Below are 21,936 nucleotides of genomic sequence, written 5' to 3'. Positions count from 1 at the left end.
TCGATCAAGCATTTCGTGACTAGTAGGAGCTGAAACAGGATCTTCAGCCGTTTTGTGAGGCTTATTTTGCAACACTTCCTTTATCATCCTTAATTGATCAGCTTTATGCTCAGCTCTATGCTTAAGCATATTGTAATCAGTAGTAGCTTTCAGCTCATTTTCAATAGGAATGATGAATTGATTGTATTCATCAATCTCTGAAGCTCTGGGCTTGTTCTTTCTTGCATCTGGATTTACGGCTCCACTCTCCATCAATATTTTCGAGTAATTAGCCACATCTTCAGCGGGGACGTCGAAATTCTTTGAAATGTTTGGGCTGGTCATCAACTCCCAAAGACCTTTTGTTCCAACATACCTTTCACCTCCAACAATCATATCGTTGCCTTCAAACAACATTCCCATTTTTCCAATCGTATATTGACCATCGCTTTTGCTCAATTCAAACTTGTTCTTAAAACTTGTTTTAAATTTTGCTCTTGAATCCAGCTCCATCAAACTCTTTAAAAACACATCGTCCTCAGGAAGAATAGAAGGCTCTTCTATTCCTGTCGAGTTTAAAGGCTCAGATTTAACCTTAGGTTTAAACTCAGACTGATTCGGCGTCATCATCTCAGATTTAACTTCGTCTTTAACCTCGTTTTTAACCTCAGATTTTATCTTTTTGAGCGTCTTTTCGTTGCTTTGAATAAGAGGTTTAAACAGGTTTCCCACATCCGTCTGAAAATTTGCATCTAAAATGTTGTCGTTAATTCTGTTCTGATAAATCCTCTTTCTTCTGTCATTAATCTCTCTCACAATTTCATCTCTTTTGTTCGCGTCTTGTATTTTAAAAAAAGACATGGTTTTTAAAATACGATAGAAATTATTTTTATATTTACGATTTCTTAAACAAATTGTTAAACGCCTGAATGGCATCTTCTCGACCTTTTTGGATCAAGTTCTCTTTAGCCAAGTCATCCATTCCATTTTTAGTTTTGCTTCGTATTTCCTCTATCATTTCTTTAAACTTTTGAAGCTCGCCAAGAATCAACTGAAACTCTGAATCGCTTATTTTATTATCCATCAACGCTTTGGAAATGTGTTCGCTGATCGTGTTCAATTTTGACTCTGCCATCACTTTTATCTTTTCGTGCTTCTCCGCTTTCAAAGCCATTCTTTTGTTCACTTGACCTCCGACAATCGATAAAAAACCCATTCCAATAGCCACCCCTTCACACGCAATCGCCGCTGGACTTGCAATAATCGTAGACAAAAGACCAATTCCAGTCGCACCCAATGCTATGCATAAACCTTGCATCGTATTGTCCACATTCGAAATGATCCTGAAAACGCGATGGTACTTTTTGCTGAGATGAACTCGCTTCTTCCTCTCGTTGTCCATCTCTTTTTGGATTTCGCTTATTTTTTGAAGACGGTAAACGTGCCCATCATCCACTGGAGCTGATGGAAGAACTGGATATATTTCTTTATAACTGTTTAGATCCATTTTTTTATTAAGTAGAAATAAAAAAAATTTCTTCCCACGGATCTAAAAGAAATTCACGATGCAAAGGCTCTCTCCCTTTTTAATCACGACGTCCTTGTCACTTCTGTTATAAATTTCCATGAAGATGTTCTCTACAGACTCTGAAAAAAGCAAAAAGTGGTTGAAATAATTCAGCTTTATATTTAGCTCATGCCTCAAATTCACCAAAGCAACACCTCTATCCACTTTAATCCCAAACATAAAAACAATCGTCTGTTTGGATAAACGGTCCAACTTAATGTCTCTTTGAGCAAATATTTCACATCTGGAACGACGACAAAGCCGTCTAGGAGGATGATCCAAACGATCGTTAAAATAAACGGTGCCTTTCAACTTATTCTCGTCAATACAAATGATTCTTCTCATCTTTTTAACAGTAAAGGAAACTTTTTTCTCAATCTTTCTCTTCTCTCTTTTGCATCATCGTCTTCTTTTTCAAGCAACCATCGAACCCTTTCTTTAGTTTTCGCAATGATCAAAAGTCTTTCGCAGGCTTTAAGAATATTTTGGATTTCATCTGACATTTTTATTTGTGCTGAAATTTATTTAGATCGTTTAGGCATAATAATAGGCTTGACCGAGAAGAAGGTAGAAGCTTCCGGATTGTCCGACTTGTGCGTCGCCAGAGTTTAGAGTGACGACGAGTCTTCTTCCGGATGCGACGCTTGGCATGGAGTCAGCTTCTCCGAAATTTCTGTAAAAGGAGATGGTGGTGGTGGAGCCGATGGAAGCAGTGGATTGATACAGCAGTCCCGTCGATTTGTTGTTGAATGAAGTCAAATTTGACCCGTTCCACGACGACAAATAAAAATCTTCCAGTCCAGAGGATGAAAAGATGCATGTGCTGTCACCGTCGTAACCAGGAAAGTAGGTGTAATTGTTGGTGTTGTAAGTAGTCCAAGGAGTGAGAACGGTTCCGTTTCCGGTAGGCAAATTCCCATCGTACATTCTGACTCTGGATTCCCACCAGTTTCCAGAAGCGCCGATGATGTGCACTCTGATGTATTTGAGAAAGACTCCGTTTCCTTTCCCGTTGGTGTTCATCAAAACGTATTCGCTGCCATACGTTGTGTTCAAATAGCGAAACGATTTGCAGTAAAGTTTGAAAAGAGGGATGGAGGCAGGAATGGAAGCAAGAGTGGAAATGAATGGTTGAATCCAATACGTGATAGCTGTTGCATTTCTGTTCACCAGTTGAATGGAGACGTCGTTTCTGAAAGGCATGTCCAACGTGAAATATCCTCCCAAGGAAGTGGTGTTAAACATGTTGCATCCTTGCAAAGAATTGGCGTAAAACGATCCTCCCAATGGTGAAAAAAGCAAATCGGTGGCAAGACCGGTAGCGTCCACTCCGATTCCTTCAGTGGTTTCTGCATAATTCCCCACATTGATTTCTCCGTCAGTGAAGATTCGAATGAAAACTTGACCAGGAATATTGGTTCCAGAGGTGCTGTATAAAGCCAACCACAATCTTCTCAACACTCCAGATTTCCCTGAAAACGCAAACACAGGAGAAGTGGTTAACGCTGCAACCGTCTGAGACTTAAACCCCAAACTGGTGAAACTGGATCCTGGAACGACACTGGTCAAGCTCGATTTTTGCAACAACAAGTCGACGTAACTTTTTGTCGCTCCATCTTGCGCGTTTGACGGATCGAGCACGTTGATCAGTTTGTGCGAATTCAAATCCAAGTCCGCTGTGCCCACTGTAGTTCCACCTGACGCATGCGTGTCCACGTAATTTTTTGTGGCTGAATCTGAAGCTGAAACGGGTTCCGACAGATTGGTCAATTTGTGTGATGTCATATTGATGTCGACGTATGAAATATTGTTGTATGACACTTTGGTGTCCACGTAGCTTTTTGTCGCTGCGTCTTTTAAAGCCGTTGGATCAGAGACGTTGATCAACTTGTGAGAATTTAAATCCATGTCAGCAGTGATGGTGCTCGTTCCATCTGTTTTGACGCACAGACTTGAGCTGACATCGACGTAATTTTTTGTGGCAGCGTCGTGAAGATTGGTCGGCTCGTTCAAGTTGATCGCTTTGTGAAAATTCAAATCCAAGTCTGCAGCTCCAATCACCGTTCCTCCTCCTGACGCATGCGTGTCCACATAATTCTTGGTGGCAGCATCGTGCGAAGTGGTCGGTTCTGCCAGGTTGATGATTTTGTGAGAGTTGAAATCCAAGTCTGCAATGATGGTGCTGTTTCCATCTGTCCTGACATACAGATCGCTTGAAAGAGAGGTTGAATAAGGGTTGTATAAATAACGACCCAATTCTGATCTACCAAATTTGTCAATCATTTTTATATGCCTCAGATTTTATTTTTTCAGATCACCACAAGGTATTAATGATGTCCAGAAAGTCGTTTCCTTCATCCCATTTTTTCAAGACGTAAAGACACAAGTGACCACAAAAAACCGTGTTTCCTTTTTGAACCCAGTCGCTGTTATAATAAACGGGGCTCTTCAAATAGTCAACCAGTTTGACAAGAGGAGGTTGACCGTAAGAATCGAAACTGCATTTCTTATCACCGTCTTTGAACCAGCACACCCAATGAAATCCGCCTGTGCCTGAGTCTCCCGTATTCACAATGCCACATTCTTTTCTTCTCGGTTTTTTCGGCAATGTGTCTCTGTCAAAAACACCTCGAAAGTTTCTTATTTTCAGCTTTTTAACATCCTCTATCAATTGAAAGTTGGTCAAAGCCACATTTGGTAATATTATTCCTTCGACGTTTATCATTTTTAAATTCGTGTAAAATTTAAAAAACATTTATGATTTCCACGGATTCAAAGAATCTAAAAAAGGTCTTCGTCAGATTCATCCAAATCCAAATCGCTCATAATGCTTTGAACAGAAGGAGCATTTTTAGTGATGAACACTTCTGGAAGCTTGACTTGAATTGACTCGATCTGAGAGCTAATAAAAACGCCTTCAATTCTCAAAGACGCAACAGCAAAACACCTTTGACGAACATACCCCAATGGATCTGCTTTTACCATCTTTTTGTTCTCCTTTTTGCAAAACAAAGAAGTGATGCTCTTTTCTTTTGTATACAACTTTCCGAAAAATATGGGAGACGCGTTTGGCATCTCAGATTTGTTTTTAAAAATGGACAAATACTCTGTCATTGTTTTTTTCGTTCTTCCTCCTTTTTTCAACAAGGCTGTCTTAAGACTGACTTGCTCGCGAAGAAATTTTGATAATTTTTCAGTCACCTCTATAAACTTTTCTTCTTCTGCTGTCATGCCCTTTTTATCGTCAAAAGCAACAAAAGACATGGAATATCCCGTCAGCTCTTTCGTTTCCACACTGCGATTTTCAAACACACCCAAAGAAAACAAAACAGGGGTTCTTAAAATAAAAGGACCTTTTCCATTGGCATACTCGTAATACAGCGGAATCTTTTGGTACTGAATGGGCTTTGTGGCTGCGTAAATCTCCCCGGCTATTAATTTACTCTCGTCAAAATTCTCAATCGTCACGAAATTCATCTTTTTTAATGCGAAAGAAATTTTTTTAAATCATTTTTGGATCCGACGCTTTGGATTGCTCTTTCACTTTATTTATTTTTCTTCGAGCATACTCAAATACATCCTCCCGTTGCATGCCACTTTTTTCAAAACGAATCCCTCCACACTTTATTTTCAACTCCCATTCATCCTTTCGACGAATAATGGTGAAATCTAAATCATTTTCGAAGCTGTAAATCTTGTAATGGTACTTTTCTTCATAAGGCGAATAATAATACGACTCCTCGTAATCTTCCGTCTTAAGGTACTCATTTATAAAGGGCTCAAACAAAACCATCATCTTGCTCATTTTTTAGAGACCTGAAAATTTATTTTGTTGAGAAAATGACCAATGTCACTCGAAAGCAAACTAATCAATTCTTTATTGTCCACCCACGAATTAAACGAGTCTGGATATCCCAACCATTTGACCAATGATTTTTTATTCATCTTGCGAACGATTTTTTCAATCCTGAATATATCCTGGTGCGTCTTTTGCATTTCCTGCTCATAAAAAGTACCTTGAATTTCTTCACCGTTAGCATCAGCGATTTTATCCGTATACTGAACTTTTGATACGGTAAAAACCTCCTCAGTCCATCTTGGCGTATACCCTTTTTCAAAATGAGACTTCTTTTTTACAATTCGCACTTGATCACCCATAGAAAATTTCGGTTTTGCTGGTAATGTTTGATCCTTTCCATACAGATTCCACCATACCCTACCTTTTTTCTTTTCATCGCTGGCTTCCACTGGCGTCATTTTAATGGAAGAGTGTATTGTGTTGTTGTAATTTTTTACCATCTTGTCCAAAACGTCAACGTATTTATTGGTATTGTTGGCTGAAAAATATTTAAACATCCTCTCTTTCATCGTTCTGTTCCATCGCTCAACGACACAGCTTTTTTCCTCGTTTTCAGTAGAGTACAATTGAACACCCAACGCTTTCACGTGCTTGTTGTAAAATTCTTTTCCTTTATCTACCCACAATTTGATGCACTTTCTTTCTTGGAATATCTTTTTCAACGCTTCAGCCACTTCAAGTCCGGTTTTACTTTTTAACGGAACAATCCATCCATACTTTGAAAACACGTCAATCACCATGAGCAAATATTTTACACCGTTGTTGAATTTTGAAAACGATTTCATATCGACCAAATCTGCAGCCCATATCTCATCGATGTCGTTCACAATCACCGTTCTTCTTTTAAAATGGTGAATGACAGGTTTATGAAGCTCCTCTGCAAGCTGGTCCGTCCATTTCAGAGGCATTCTTTTTTTTTTTTTAAGTCCTTCAGATCGCTTCGAATTTTTAGATCCAACACCCAATCCAAATTTAGCTTTGGCTTTTATCACAGGCGTAATGAGCTTTCTCTCATTCATCTCTCTTTGAGTGGGGTTTGGAATGGAGTTCATTTCTTCAAGCATCATCTGATCAGCCACATTCCTGTTTTGTCGGTCGTTAAAATATTTATAAGCCAAATCATGGTGATACGCTGCATTGTCCACTCTGTCTACCGGCTTGCTCCAATCTTGATACATGTCCGTAGAAGTCAATCTCTTATCCAAATTAGTGCCGGGTCCTGCAAAGTTCATCCCAGGAATATGCATTTCTCCTGGAAATTTTGCCCATGGAAGCTTGATTTTGCTCGACAGCTTATTGATCGATTCGACCAAATCACCTCCTTTTGTAGATCTCGAAGAAGATGATCCATCGAGCGCATGCGAAGAAATAAATTGACATTTGGTCGTTCCGCAAGAGTCGCAAGTCCCTTTCAACATAGGTCTATTGTTTTTTGTCATCTCCTTTTTCAAGTGAATGGTTTCAGTTTCTCTTTTGCATTTAACGCAGTACATTTTAAATACAAGAAAAATATTTTTTATCTCAAATTCGCTTACAAATCTCTGGAAAATTTTAATTTTCTAATACAAAATGGAAGTCATTGATTTGTCATGGAATATCGGAAAAACCAAAAGATACAACAACAAGCTTTTGCCAAGAAGCATTCGAGGAATCATCGTCGGAAAGTCTGGTTGCGGAAAAACAACCTTACTGCTCAATTTATTGCTTAGGTCTGGATGGCTGGATTATAACCACTTGCAAGTCTTTGGCAAATCCCTTTTCCAACCCGAATACAAAATACTCAAAAAAGCCTTTGAGAAGAAACTTCCAAAAGAACTCATTCTACAATTATTCAACATTCAAAGCCAAATTGAAAAGCTAAACTCCAGTCCTGAAGACGTCATTGATGAAATATCGAAAGAATGGGACGGAGAAACAGACATGGAATGCCAATTTTTCGAAAGTGAAGAAGACGTGCCTGAACCTGAATCCTTAAACTCAACCAAAAACCACTTGATGATCTTTGACGATTTGCAACTCACCAAACAAAACAAATGCGAAAAATATTACATCCGAGGAAGACACTCCAACGTGGACTGCTTTTACCTCTCTCAAAACTATTTCTTACTCCCAAGACAAACCATTAGAGAAAATGCCAACTTTATTTGCCACTTTCCTCAGGACGATAAAAACATCAACCACATTTATCAAGATCACGTTTCCAGCGACATGAAAAAAGAAGAATTTAAAAAGTTTTGCAAGTATTGCTGGTCTCAACCTCACGGATTTTCCGTCATTGATTTGTCCTCCAAAAAAGACCATGGAAAATACAGAAGAGGTCTGGATGAATTTTATTTTCCAAACGTATAAAAAACATGTCTGGATTTTATTTGCTTGCTAAATCTAAAAAAGATCTTCCCACCGTATCAAACAGCTCCATCAAAACATACTTTGAAAGACCCATCGAGCTGGATTTAAACAAACAGTACGAAATGGCTCTTGTAGGACTTGAAACCTATCGAAGCTATCCCAACATTACCTCTAAAAATAACGTTTTCAGATACAGCCCAAACGCTGGATCAAACAGTTACATCATCTACATTCAAGAAGGATCCTACGAAATCAACCAGCTCAACGAGTACCTTCAAAATGAAATGCAAAAACAAACAGGAAACTTGTACAGAGTAGACGGTGTCACCATTACAGCAAACGAGTCTTCGTTAAAAGCCGTATTAAAATTTGGAAAGCCTACAGCAACGACAAAATACTGGGTTGATTTCAACGTCAATAACAGCATAGGTTCGCTCCTCGGATTCGATAGAAACGAATACACCTACGTCGAAAAAAGAGAAGACCCTGTCGACCCTAATAAAGTCACAAGCGTCATCGACACTTACGAGTCTGAAAACATCGTGAGAATTGAAGAAACTGCAGTCATTCGAGTCACCAACGACATTATCGGCTCGTCTTATTTAGACGGAAGAACAACAAACGACATTTACTCCTTTTACCCGCAAGTTGAAGAACCTTTTCACCTCATTTACCTTCCCATCGTTGTCAGCAAAATTTCAAGAATGGAAACACAAATCGTTGATCAAGATGATCATTTGATCGATTTTAGAGGAGAAGACATCATTGTCAGATACCACATCAGAGAAAAAATCTCATCCACTCTACACGATCTTTTCTCCGGAAGCGCTTTCAGTCGGTAAATTTCAAGAATCTGAAAAAAAAATTTCCTTTTCTATTAAAAATGTATCAAAAGATCAGTCTCAACATTTCGAAAGGTCAAGCCGACAAAATTAAAAAAGCCTTGCATGATAAAACTGCTACCAGCATAAAACTCACTCATCAAGACTTGAACGGCGAACATGTTCTTGCTGTCACGCAAACCCAACTCAACCAAATTGCAAAAGCCTATAAAGCTGGAAAAGGCGTCACGCTCAAACTCAGCAAAAAACAACTCATGCACAACGCAAAAGTTGAAGGTGGATTCATCGGTGCCCTTTTACCTTTACTAGGAATGATCGGAAGTACCATCGCTACAAAAGTCGTCCCTGCTCTTGCCACTGGACTACTCTCTGGTGTTGGAGCCTCTGCCGGTTCTGCCATGGTCGACAAAATCGCTGGACGCGGTATCGTTTACTTAAAAAAAGACGGAAAAGGACTAAAAATATCCAGATTTGGATCAGGTATATACCTAAACCATTGGAATGGAAACACTCAAGGCGATGAGCTCTACATTAAAAATTCGAAGAATAAAAAACCATACGATCGGATTGGCTCTGGAGAAGAAGAAGAATTCTCCGGTCTTGGCTTACTGCTCGGTCCCAATTCACCCTTCAATAGCATACCCATTTTAGGCTCCATTTTGTAAAGAATTCCATTTTTTATCCAACACGAATAAAAAATGGATCATAGAAAATACACCTTTATCGTTCCTATTTCTCCTTCAGACGAAATCATTAACGTCTCTCCCACATACACATCCAACACGCTCGAAAAAGAAACGATTTTTGAAACCCGATACAACTGATCAGACTTACGCACCAAATCCAATTTCTTATCGTCGCTCTCTTCTCCAAACTTAAAACTCTCACTAATAACACCGCTTGTCTCCATTGAAAATATCAACACACCTTTCTCTAAACACACTCTAAATTCCGATGTCGGCTTTACCATCTTACATATTTCGCTAAACCGACTAGCCGAAACTCTTCTCGTACACCAAAAAGAATAGCGCTCACTCAAACTCACGCTTTGAACGCTTTCCGTAGCCACCTTAATATTATACGCAAACTGGTCTAAAGTTCTCACCGCGATTTCCAAACTTCCCGCACTCAAAATCGACAAAGTCAACTCGCTTCCATTTTTCACCGCTTTAAACACCTTGCTCACATAACTCTCAACACCTACATACAACGATTCCTCAAATTCAAACACGTACTCATCAAAACGATCTGAAAAAAAGATTTACCTCAAACATTAAATTTATCGTTGTTTTTGTTCTCACACTTATACCTTCTTTACTTATTCGCAAACACACCATCCTCATATTTTTGAACAAAAGATCAAACAACGCTTTCACTTCACCTGCATTCTTTGTTCGCGCTATAAACATTTTTAAGAAGAAAAGAAATTTTTAAATCACAAGAAATTGAATAAAAAGGTAAGTCAACTTAGAAAAATAAAGCACACATCTTTTATTTGAAACAAATTCTTCGAATTTTTACGCATCTTAAAAGGTACACAAATAACATGATTATTTTTATACTTCTTATCAGAAGAATTTTTAAAAAGATGCCATCTTCGACAACACACCCAATATATAACGCTATCAATCTCCCAGGACCCGATTGATGATGACATCCTTAAGTATGCAAAAGTTCTCATGAGCCAGAACCCGATTGATGATTACGGTAAGAAATTCAATAAAAAAAGGTCGCGGAAAAATTAAAAACACGATGTCATCTTGCATTCCTTAAGTATGGAAAAGTATCAATGAGCCAGGACCCGCAAATATATACTACTGATATTTAAGTACTAAGGAATATAAAAATATAATTTTTTTAAAAATTTATTGTAAATTATAAATCGAAATATATAAAAATAAAAAGATTAAATATAAGAACAATGTTTAATTATCAACTAGATGGTTTAATTTTTTAATTTATAACGAAGTTTTATCAAAGCTCCGATTTTTTCTCGACTCCGACGGAGTTTTTTCTCGATTTTTCTCGACTACGTTTTTTCTCGACTTTGAATCCTCTGATTTCAATCTGATGGAAACATTGCGTTGCACAACAATTTACCGCACAACAAACCAAACGAACGTTGCATGATTTTGATACGACGTTTCTACAACTATTGGAAACCTAGCTTTATAGGTCATTGCATTTACAATCTGAAAAGGGATGTTTTCTCTTCAAAAAACGCGTAAGAAAAAAAAGAAAAAAAAAATTTATTAGCCAATTATTATCGTTGATATTTGTTTTATTTGAAATAACTTTTCGGTTAAGATCACAACTCTTGAAGAAATGATTCTGACGGTTCAGATAAATTAAAAGATAAATTTTGGCCAGAGATTTTCTTACGGCTAAAAACTGCATTCTAAGCGCTGCTTGAAATTTTCGGTTGCTCTTTGGGTTAATGTATTTTAAACTGAAAGGCCGCGCTGGTGAAAAACTAAATTTTTAATAAGGTTTGCTTCGACCATAAATTATTCCACCTGTCCTCGAATGGAATTAAATATTCTGGCAAAGAATTATTTTCTATTTTTTATTATGTTGCAGAAGATTAGATCATAGAAGTTTATGCTGTAAATGGTTCGACCCTTTAAAAGTTCTACTTTTCTTTCCACTTAGCATCATTTCTAATGTGGCACAGGACACCATATAATAAAAACCACATTTAGTAATAAAAACTAAGTGTGAGACTAAGTTTTCACAATCTAATACGGGAAAATGTGAACTTTTATTTTACTCGTCAAATTAATCTGAGATGCGCTGTAAAGATTTTTTCTTCTAAAATAAGAAACAGCAAATGTCTCAGACATAAAATTACGTCAAAGTAAGTGGGCAGAAAAATGTTTCTGACATTTTATGTTGACGGAAAATATGTCTGAAAATATGTCGACAGATCTGCCAGACATATTATGCCGTAACAACTGTGATTGTTGCTGTTGATGAAATCCTGGCTGAACCACGTGTGTTGCAAGAAAATTGGTGTTTGATGGAGCTTGGTTACTGTATAAAACAGCCATTATCTGCTTTACAGTGGCTAGCGAAACGCAGACTGATAAAAAATAGTATGTACTACGTGCCATAGTCAGTTTGGGTTAAACGCATATCAAGATGCAGCAGAGGGTTACCGGTGGTATTGTAAAGGTTGAAAACAGCGGCGAAGTGCAAGAGAGGGATCCCTCTTCAGTCAAAGTAGGTTGAGGCTCACAGTACAAGAAATTCACATTGAATTTCTCAAAACTTAGAATAAATCTGTACCTCTTACTAACTAATAATAAGAAAAAAAAGACTAGAATGTTTTTGGTCGCTCTGACTGAACAATAGTCGACTTTGAAAAAGTACTTTGGAGTGACTAATCAAAGTTCAAAATATTTGGTTCAAAAATAAGTGTTTACGTTCGTTGAAGCGACAAAGAGAAGATCTTACCATAGTGTATGGTGGCAACAGTGAAGCATGGTGGGGACTCTTTCATTGTTTAGTGTTGTTTCTGGAAATCAAATCTGGAGGTGCAGATGTAGTTAAAATTGATCGTATATTGAAAGAAAAAGAATAAAATAGAATTCTTAAACAAAATCCAGTTCCATCTGGATTGCGATTGAATGGTGCTAAATTCTTTTTAGCAAGACAACCTCCAAAACATAGCTCCAAACTAGGCAGAATTTAATTAGAATGAAAATCTTTTGAAAAACATTTTTGAAAAACAAGCTTGGCCTCTACAAAGCCCTGATATCAACTCTATTAAACTTTGAGCTGACAGACAGAAAGGCCGGCAACCGGTGTCTGTCATCAAGAGAGGAAATGTGAAATATCTTGAAGAAAAAGTTTGGTAAATATATCACTTGAAACCATGAACAATTTAGTAGCTTGAACGGCCAGAATTGTAAAAAAGTGATCAAAATTACGGGAGTATTTAATCTTGTGCGGGTTCGATGTTTACATAATTAAATCTTATAACTTTTATTTCGTGTTCTTTAGATTTTTTTAACATTAAGTAAGACTAATTTGATAAACTTTTGTATTATTTTGAAAACACCTGAATGTGTGAATTTATTCGTTCATTTTCCATTGTTTTATTTTATCATAAAATATGATAAAGATGAAAAGAAGCCGTTACAAAGTCAAAAAGCACGCAAACAGGAATGTATTATAAAAAAAAAATGCTGAATAGTTTTTAGTAGCTTTACAAAACGTTTCAGCAAGTAAAGGTCAGTTAAAGTATGAAGTTAAGGTTTTTCAAAAACCGAGGATTTGATTACCGTCATTTTTCAGAACAGCTGGGTCATCTTTTTCCACGTCTTTAAAGATGTGAGAAAAGATGACCCAGCTGTTCAGAAACAAAAATACAAAAGTTTATTTTGGGAAAATATTTTTATTAGGTGAAATTAAGGCTTCTCCAACTTATTGAGACGATTAATCGAATTGTCCCACTGAGTTAGGAATCTCGAAAAACCTGGCCAAAAGTCGAAAATTCACTGGAATTACATAAAACTTGTGCATAACATCTAAATCGCCGGATCCGAAATTGATGTTGGAATTAAAAAATTCAATATGTCAGAACCAAAATGAAGAATATGTTAACAGGCTCGCTCTTGAGAGGTGTAAGTTAAATCTTTTTTTTAATTATTATTTACTCTGACTTCTAACCAGCTATAGCTGTGAAAGGTGCATATACATATTTACAATATTTCACATATACTATTTACAATTAGATGTTTGTTTGGTTTTCGTTTCATATATATGGGCAATTCCACGTAAAAGAGGAAAAGAAAAAAAGAATTTCATGGCGACATATAATAACTTCATTACATTTTTTTTCCAACTTTTTAAGAATACTTTTAAGAAAAAAATTTCTTAAAAAATCATTTTATCACACTATAACATCCTTTTAAAGTTGTTAAGGGTTATAAGAGAAATTTTTGACGTTTATATATAGTCATGTTGTGAAGCGTTGAAAAAAGTTTCAGTGCTGTTTTTTTAAATAACTATTACTTCTAAGTTTGACTAAAAGGCAAAGTCAAACATTATGCATAATATTTTTTATAAAAACGAACTCTAACTAGGTCTATAAGAAGAGCATATTAATGAAAACAAGACGTTACGACCGTCAAAAAAAAAAGCCGAAAAGTTTTTTCTATGCTTCGTATCAAACTTTTTAAAACTACAACCACGGTAAAAGTAAAGATACTCATACATATTTTATTATCTTTTCAAAAATAAAAAACATTAAAGTGCTTTAAATCACCATTTCAACATGTTACTAAGTACGTTACGACCATCGCGAAATGTTTGTTTTCCCATCACGGCTTCTTGACTTAAAAAAAAATTTAAGTGCGAACGGTTTAACTCATTTCAAACGGTTTACATCATTTAAACCAAGTTACAATATAAATCATTTGTTTATTGTTGAATTTGCAGTTTGTTCATTCATCTTATTACTAAACTTGTTAAAGTGTTTTTGAAACTTTGAGTAACTAATGAAACTATGATAGTAAACTATTGAAAGTTTCTTTGCCCGAAAACGGAGACATGGATACCTTAATCACCTATAGTTGATGGATTAAAGAAGATCATCGTTGTGTACTCAGTCAACATAAAAAAAAAACATAAAAAAGTATTTTTAAAGATTTCCGCGACAATTTACTAGAGTTTACTGAGCATTATCTCACTAAAAAGCACCAGTTTGAGCAATATGGCTGTCAAAAAGAAAATCTCGAACCAAACCAAATTTTGATACACTTTGATAATTCACAAAACTTTACATGTGGTTATCAGGATGCTGTTCAAGCTGCTTATTGGTCGCAGTCAACTATTACCTTGTTTAAAATTGTAATCTACCGTTACCAATTAGAGCCAAAATCAGTTGTAATAATATCCGACGATAATGATAAAACAAAACGCGCCACTACTACATATTTAAGTGAAATATTTGACCTCTATTGCATTGATTTTATTTAAAAAGTTATATTATGAAGTGATGGTCCATGCACTCAAATTAAAAATAGATACATGGCCGAATTCATACAAGATTGCTCTGTGAAATATCATTTTCAAAGTATAGAATGGAACTTTTTTTTCTCACGGTAAGGGGCAGTTAATGGAGTAGGAGGGTCATTAAAGCGATTTGTTTGGAACAGCGTAAAATCTCGTGAAGTGGTCGTCTTAAACGCTAGACTTTCTATTAGCATCAAAACGGTGCAAAACTTATGTTAGACTTATCAATACAGATGATATTAATCTAAGGTGGGCCTTAATAGCTGATAAAATAGAAGAAGCGAAAGTCGTTACAAATATTACCCAAATGCATTTTTGGTAAATAAAAAATGGAAAATTTTTGGTTTCAAAATTCTCTAATATTTTTTAATGGGGTTGCGGAGCAATTTTAAAATTTATATATTAATAAAAAAAGTTCACTATTCTAAGATATTTTTTTCCTATATTGGATTCCCGGCTCTTCAAAACATTTGCGAGGCATATGAAAGTACATACTCCTAGATATTGAGTTGTATTAAATAGAGTTAATAAAACAAAAAACACCTGAAGCATAAATAGCATTAAGCGTTTTTTGCCTACTCCAAAAAAAACGATCCCAATATTGAAGAAACATCATGGGTAACCTTGATAATGTTATAAAATTCATATTTTTTAACCTAAATTAATTGGTTTTTATAACCATTCAACTTTTATCATGTCATTCATTGCGTTATTTGTTGTTTTACATTTTTGGCTTTTTCGTTACGACCGTCACAGTTACGTCCGTCACGACATAAAACTTAATAAAGTTCTCGGAAAGCTTCAAGCTTCAAAAATCTATGAAACTCACCATATAGTAAGTTCAATGTGTAGTTAAAGAACACAGGAAAGAATTTTTTTTTCACTGTGTAGATGTCTGCATAAAGATTGACAAAGTTTATTTGTTTAGATTTGTCTAAAAGTAAACGTTACGGCTGTCACGTTACGTTAAGTTGATTTTTCAAATAAGTTGAACACTTGAATGATTTAACTTTTGCATACTAAATTATATAATAGTATTTAACATCTCTGGAAATTTTCATGTGAATACCATTCTTGGTTAATTTTTAATGGCTAAAAAAGCGTCAAGTGTTACGACCGTCACTTGCGTGGAATTGCCCATATAGTTTTTTTTTTTTCACATATATTTGTTATATTTACATTTATACATATTTACTTTTTTAACCTTGTTAAGGTGTTTCTCGTATGTTGTATTGTTTCGTTAAACCTGTCTATACAAAGTTGCGTTATAGGTGTTTGTCCGGGGGGTAGTATTCTGTTCCACCTGAAATATTTTGTTTGGTTTTGTTGTTAAGATCTTTGTCGAGTTGTTACCTGTGTCAGTTTTTTGTCTTTGTTTTCTATGTGAATGGTGGGGATGTGTCTTTGGCAAGGGTAGTTTTGTGTTTCGGTGTTTAGTGGGTAGAGCCACGCCGTTGGTATCCGTAACTTTATTTCCATTATTGTTTTGGATGGTATTTCTAGTTGTTCTGCTGTGTGAAAACCTGGGGTCGAGACCTTGCATATGTCTGCGATGATTCGTATGTTTTGTATTCTTGCGTCCCTTGTTTGTATCAGTAACGGTGGAAATGAGTTTTCTGAACAGGTTTTTGTTAGCAGTTTTGGGTTAAAGTATATGGGTTGATACAGTATGGCTTCAATGGTGTTTTCTGGTGTTCTGATGTCTTCCTTAAAGTTTTCTCAGCTGTGCAGTAGATCTCTGTAAGATTTTGGGATCGAAGGTTTTTCTTGTGGTGTGGTGAATGTGTGGAGCGTATAAACGTTTTGTCCTGCGTTTCTATATCTGTTCAGGAACAATATAGCTGTGTCGGTCCATGGCATGTGGTTTTCGTGTGAAAGTATTTTGATGACCCATTTTATCTGAAAAGGTTTGCGCTTTGGTATTTACGTCTATTAGGTTTTGTCCTCCCCTACGGATTGTCCGTGCATCTGTTCCAGTTGCCGGTTATGTCGTCTTTTCCGTCGTTTGGGAAAAGTTAGTCCGAGGGTATGTATCTTTGTTTTACTCCAGTCAAAACCTAGCGGTCCTGTTGTTTTGCCTTTGTTTCTTCCGAACCAGAGGCCCTGACATTTTTCTCTGTTTAGTTTTTATCCCGTTGCTTTTTCAAACTTATTTAGGGTGTTGCCAAGTTTCTGCATAGATTTTAGTTTTCTAGTATAGAACACGAGCACGTCGTGTCGTCCGCGCACGCAGTTACTTTTGTTTCGAGCTGATTTATCTTTATTCTTTTTATGCGTTTGTTCTCTGTTATATTGTGTATTAGAATGTCTGCCTGTATTATGTATAGGCTTATGGATAGAGGGCATCCTTGTCTAACTTCTCTTGTCGGTTAGAAGATTCTCGATATATGTCTGTTTGCTTTTATCTTTGTGGCAATCTTTGTATATAGCGTTTTTATGTTTTGGACTGTTTTGCTTCTGTAGTTGCATTTCATAAGTATTTTGAAGAGGTAGTTCCAGTCAACTCGGTCGAACGCTTTGATTTGGTTTATTGAAATAATAGCCGTACTTTTCATGTTTTCGATGTTTGCTATTTTTATGACGTCTCTGGTGTATAGTAGGTTCATGTGGATTTGTCTTTGTGGAATGCATGATGTTTGATACCTGCAGATTAAGTATGGTAGGGCAGTTTTTAGTCTTTTCTTAATTGATTTAGCAATGATTTTGTAGTCTATGTTTAGGAGAGAGAGCAGTCTTCAGTTTCTTATGTCTTCTCTTGGGTGCAAGTTAAATCTTTAACTACATTTGCAGCATGACCGACTCCTGAAGCCCGAAGACTAATCTGAGTGAAAGCTCAAACGAACTGCATGTGGAACACATTTCCTCAGTTTTTGGGCGTTTCGTTTGTTCACTTGTTCAAAATTTAAAAACGGCCCTTTGCACTTTAAAAACGGCCCTTTGCACTTGAGCTTTTTTTCTTTTCTATTTTTTTTGCATGAAAAAAATTTAGATGTTTAATACAGAAAAGAATATTGAAAACTTTAACAGAGAGAAACTTAAAATATCTTGATGCGATATTTGTAGAGGCTTTCAGCCATAATCATGTGTTTTTAAAAATGTCAAAAATTTCCTAAGTTTGTCAAGAAGTTTTTTTGTCGAGAAGACCTTCTTCAGTTTTTTTTCCTGGCATCTGTGATTGCAAAACTTAAAACTGGTTATCTAAATCTGAAAATAATTTGTTTTTCAAAACTTCAAAAGTTTCCAGAGGAGTAATTTGCAGAGAATCTCCTTGTAAACCTTAGAACAGTGATTCCCGGCGTGGGGCGCGTGCCTCACCGGTGGAGCGTAGAATATTTTTAGGGAGCAATCATAAAATTTATTTAGGTGAAAATTACCTAAGAAACTTTTCCCCTGAAAATTTTCTATGCTCCTCCGGTGGGGATCGCTGCCTATGAATGTAAAGAATGTAAAGAATGTAAAAATATATTGAATTGAAAAGTTTATAAACACAATTTTATAGAATTATAGTTTTATAGAATTATAGTTAAATTAAACAAAAAACAACCCATGTTATATTATATATATATATATATATATATATATATATATATATATATATATATATATATATATATATATATATATATATATATATATATATATATATATATATTCATTCCCAAGAAGAAATATAAAAAATATAAAACAATATTTAAATGTATAAATATATAAAAGCAATATTTAAATGTATAAATATATACAAACAGTATTTAAATGTATAAATATATACAAAAAGTATTTAAATGTATAAATATATAAAAACAACGTTTAAATGTGTAAATATAGTACCCTTAAAAAAAATTGTACATCTTAATAAAAATGCAGTTCTACTAAGATAAGATAGTTAGAAGCTGTTTGAAACGTTTTTTGATGTTTTAACCGCTAAAGTACAACGAGCACTTTGTAATCTGTACTTTGTGGTGTATCTAATACCACAAAGTGCAGATTACAAAGGGTTTTTTTGCCATAACTTCCTCTTTAAATTTTACCAAATACATTTTTTGTGCGTTACACGAAAGTTCAAGATAAGACACGATTGGTAGGGGCTAACCAAATTCAAGGCAAAAAAAATAAAAAAAGAAGCTAAAAGTAAAAATAAGGTAGTGGCATTTTGCAGCTGTCCTTTTTGTGTTTTTTTTTTTTTTGTTTTTTTTTGTTTTTTTTGCCGCGAATTTGGTTGGTTGCTAACGATTGTTACTTGATAAAATGTTCTGCGGTCACGAAAACAACGCACCATTAACTTATTATTTTAAGTTTCATTCGAAAAAAACAGTTTAAAACACCAAGCTCGGTGAAGCAGTGTATCTTCTTTGGATGGGTTGCAGTAAATCTTCCTAGTTTTGAGGAAAATTGAAAGAATTCGTATGAAAGTTTATTAAATAGTAAAAACCTGTATTAAAACATAAATAAATAAAAAGCCATCATTGTTAGAAAAAAAAAAGGTATGTAGAAATCTACATTTTATTAAAAATACTAAATACTTTAAAATTACAACTACAACGTTAATAAATAGTTTTTTTTTATGCTTTCAATTAAAATTTTTTTTAGAAAAAATAGTTTCTTTTAGTTTTTTTTTTTCTTACCGTAGAAAATGAAAAAATGTGTCGTACCTGAACTTCTTGTTTTATATGCAGCCGCGACGTCTTTATTCATTTATCTCGGATACGTGAACACTAACCTAAACAAGAATCTTTATTTTTTACTCAACAAAAGCTCTACACTCAGTCTTCCTGAGACTCAAAATCCTTGTTTAAAATATAAATTCCGCGAAGTTCTTCTTTTGATCACGTTTAACAATCCTCTCTACGAACATATTCCATTACTTCTAAACATGTACGGAGGTGTTTTTTCAAACATCATGTTTTGCGGACCAAAAAACTCGGTGTCTATTTATCCAATGATTAACTCAATAACTTATAAAGGATTTTTTAGCTATGATGAATGTGCTGCTCAAGTGATGCGCACACATCCCAATTACACTGGTTATTTGACCTTCAGCGATGACGTTTTGCTTAACGTTTGGAACCTAAAGAGCGTCAATCTCGACAAGTTATGGCAAGGTCCAGAGTTCCCTTACAAGTCTGGAAAGTTTATTGTTTCATCAGGAGACGACTGGCATTTTTGGAAAACCCCATTTGGTTTACAATCGTGTGTTCAAGCCCTGCAGAAAATTAGCTCACTCAACACGTATAAACATCATGTAAACCGTTTAATGAACTCTAACAACACTTACGGAAAAGGACTAATCATGAAGTCATTTGGTAACTACACCTGCTACGGTGAACGCTCTGACATTTTTTATATTCCGCGGCACATGGCAAAAGACTTTATCGAACTTTCACACGTGTTTAAAAATGAAAACGTGTTTCTTGAAATCGCCGTTCCGACTATTGTAAGGTTGCTTGCCACTGACATTGAGAACTTAAAAGGCATCTACATGCCTGGAGAAGTCGGTAGCGATCTCGTGAGAAGAAGCGATCGTCTTCTTCTCTACTACAGCTTAGATTTACACTTTATACATCCGTTTAAGTTTAACTACGGTAAAGATTCAGCTGTCGGCCTGAACTTTTTGAGAAACAACTTCACAAAAATGGTAAATAATTCAGCGGCATGTTAACAAATGGCTGTATTATGCTGATATTTTCCGAAAGAAAAAATGAAAAAAAAGTTTCTAAATGAACATATATCGAAACGTCTTTTTACAGAAACAAAGAAGTAACAAAGATTCGACTTCTGTATGCGATGAACAACTTATAAAATAACAAAAGTTGTGAGAAAAAACAAAATCCCCAGTTAACCTCCTAAGAGTTTGGAACAGAAACAGAAATATAACTTTTCAAATAAAAAGAAAATTGAATTAGTAATCTTGATTTGAATGAATCTTCAACTTTATCTAAAATCAGATTTTGTTACTAATAAAAAAAACTTGCAAAACTTGTTCCAAGGTTGCTTTTTTTTCCCCCCTTCTCAGAAATAATTGTATTATTTTTTCTCAGAAGAATTTTTTTAAATTGTTAAAAACTCATTTTGCTTACAATTACTTTGGGTGATGCATTACTTAAGTTGTTTAATTCTATTTACAAATAATAAAAACAGCTACATCAAATCCTACAAAGGTATCTTAAAGTCTTCAGATTTAACTACCCAGATATAACTATAAATAGTTTACACCGTAAAAATCAAAGTGTAAAAGAAAGAAGATGGTTAGGAGTTTGCTAGAAGAGGGGAAAATGAGTTTAAGCCATAGGAGACATAATCGTGAGTATATAGAGTTTGGGAAGTATACTGTCGGATACGCAGAGATAAAGAACAATAAAAGAAAGAGAAGGATGACCTCAGAAGCACTTTTTATTACAAAGTTCGAAATTTGTGATTAACAATGGCGTTTTCATCAGAGCAGGAAATTATTCGCGCGCACAAAAAAAAAAAAAAAAAGACGCGCGTATTGGAATTAAATCAGAGTATTACTGTTACACAGAACCTTAAGGCATCCCCACATCCTTATACAACCAATCCTCCGATCCTTGAACACCTTGAATCCCATAGAGATAATATAAGAGTAAAAAAATATGAGAAGTATCAAAGAGAAGCCCAGCCATGTAAATTAAAAAGTAGATAAATTATCTCAGTAGCCACGACGTATACTGTGCCGATGTAATTTTAAAGCATAAACACAAATTTAAATTACGCGTGTTCACTAAAGCGAAAAACTCAACTCCACCCAACACGCAAGATTGTAAATAACGGACGGAAAACACTTTTTCGTTAATTGTTTTTTTGAGGTTAATGCTCCTTAGAAAGTGCGCAGATTGTCAGCATGAAAAAGTTTTTGATTATTTTGAATGATCAAAGGTGAACTTGACTGTTGTTTCAGAAAATATTTAAGGTGAACTTTGCAAAATAATAAAATTGCGAAGACCAACACAAATGTCTAATACATATTTTTCTTAATCAAATGAACCTTCAACTAAATGTTCTTAACCAACCAAGCATCAGAGACAGCATTCGCCAAATATTTATTGGATTCATCCAGCTGCGTAGACATGACAGAAATTTTTGGGTCATCACAAAAAGTTCGCAAGCTTTTCGAAGGAGAAAGTTGCGGCTGCGCAAACGCTATAAAAACTTTTCTATGCAAACCAATCAGTTTAATCACTAGTGTCATCTAGTAAACTTTAAAGTAAACAAAAACAGCTCCAACCATAAAAGAAAAAAGAATTTTTAAATTCATTTCAAAACGTTAACTGTTGCATCTGAATCTTAACTATAAGTAATATTTG

The 21,936-nt window shown here is 35.2% G+C and overlaps 2 protein-coding genes across 3 annotated transcripts; one reads left to right on the top strand and one right to left on the bottom strand.

The window, feature by feature from the left end:
- Window positions 1-4,681: 4,681 nt before the first annotated feature.
- Window positions 4,682-9,791, bottom strand: LOC149878682 (uncharacterized). Its single transcript, XM_090071864.1, has 2 exons — window positions 8,733-9,791; window positions 4,682-8,607 (listed from the first exon to the last, which is right to left on the bottom strand). Exon 2 carries the CDS (start codon window positions 6,896-6,898, stop codon window positions 5,348-5,350), a length of 1,551 nt encoding a protein of 516 aa, XP_089927990.1. The 5' UTR covers window positions 6,899-8,607; window positions 8,733-9,791; the 3' UTR covers window positions 4,682-5,347.
- Window positions 9,792-12,732: 2,941 nt separating this feature from the next.
- LOC149878681 (uncharacterized) lies at window positions 12,733-20,677 on the top strand. 2 transcript variants are annotated; one of them, XM_090072249.1, is made up of 3 exons: window positions 12,733-12,831; window positions 13,003-13,224; window positions 19,245-20,677. In XM_090072249.1, the coding sequence occupies exons 2-3, from the start codon at window positions 13,189-13,191 to the stop codon at window positions 20,271-20,273; spliced, it is 1,065 nt and encodes a 354-aa protein (XP_089928375.1). In that variant the 5' UTR covers window positions 12,733-12,831; window positions 13,003-13,188; the 3' UTR covers window positions 20,274-20,677. The 2 variants fall into 2 exon arrangements, with proteins under 2 accessions (XP_089928375.1, XP_089928376.1); XM_090072250.1 differs by having other exon boundaries at window positions 12,794-12,841.
- Window positions 20,678-21,936: the final 1,259 nt, after the last annotated feature.

This window comes from Hydra viridissima, unplaced genomic scaffold (genome assembly GCF_058129835.1).
Source record: "Hydra viridissima isolate aposymbiotic clone 2 unplaced genomic scaffold, HvirCarnegie_v1 scaffold_14, whole genome shotgun sequence".
Classification (NCBI taxonomy): domain Eukaryota; kingdom Metazoa; phylum Cnidaria; class Hydrozoa; order Anthoathecata; family Hydridae; genus Hydra; species Hydra viridissima.
The sequence above is the reverse complement of the archived record's forward strand: the minus strand, read 5'-3'. Positions and strand labels throughout refer to the sequence as shown.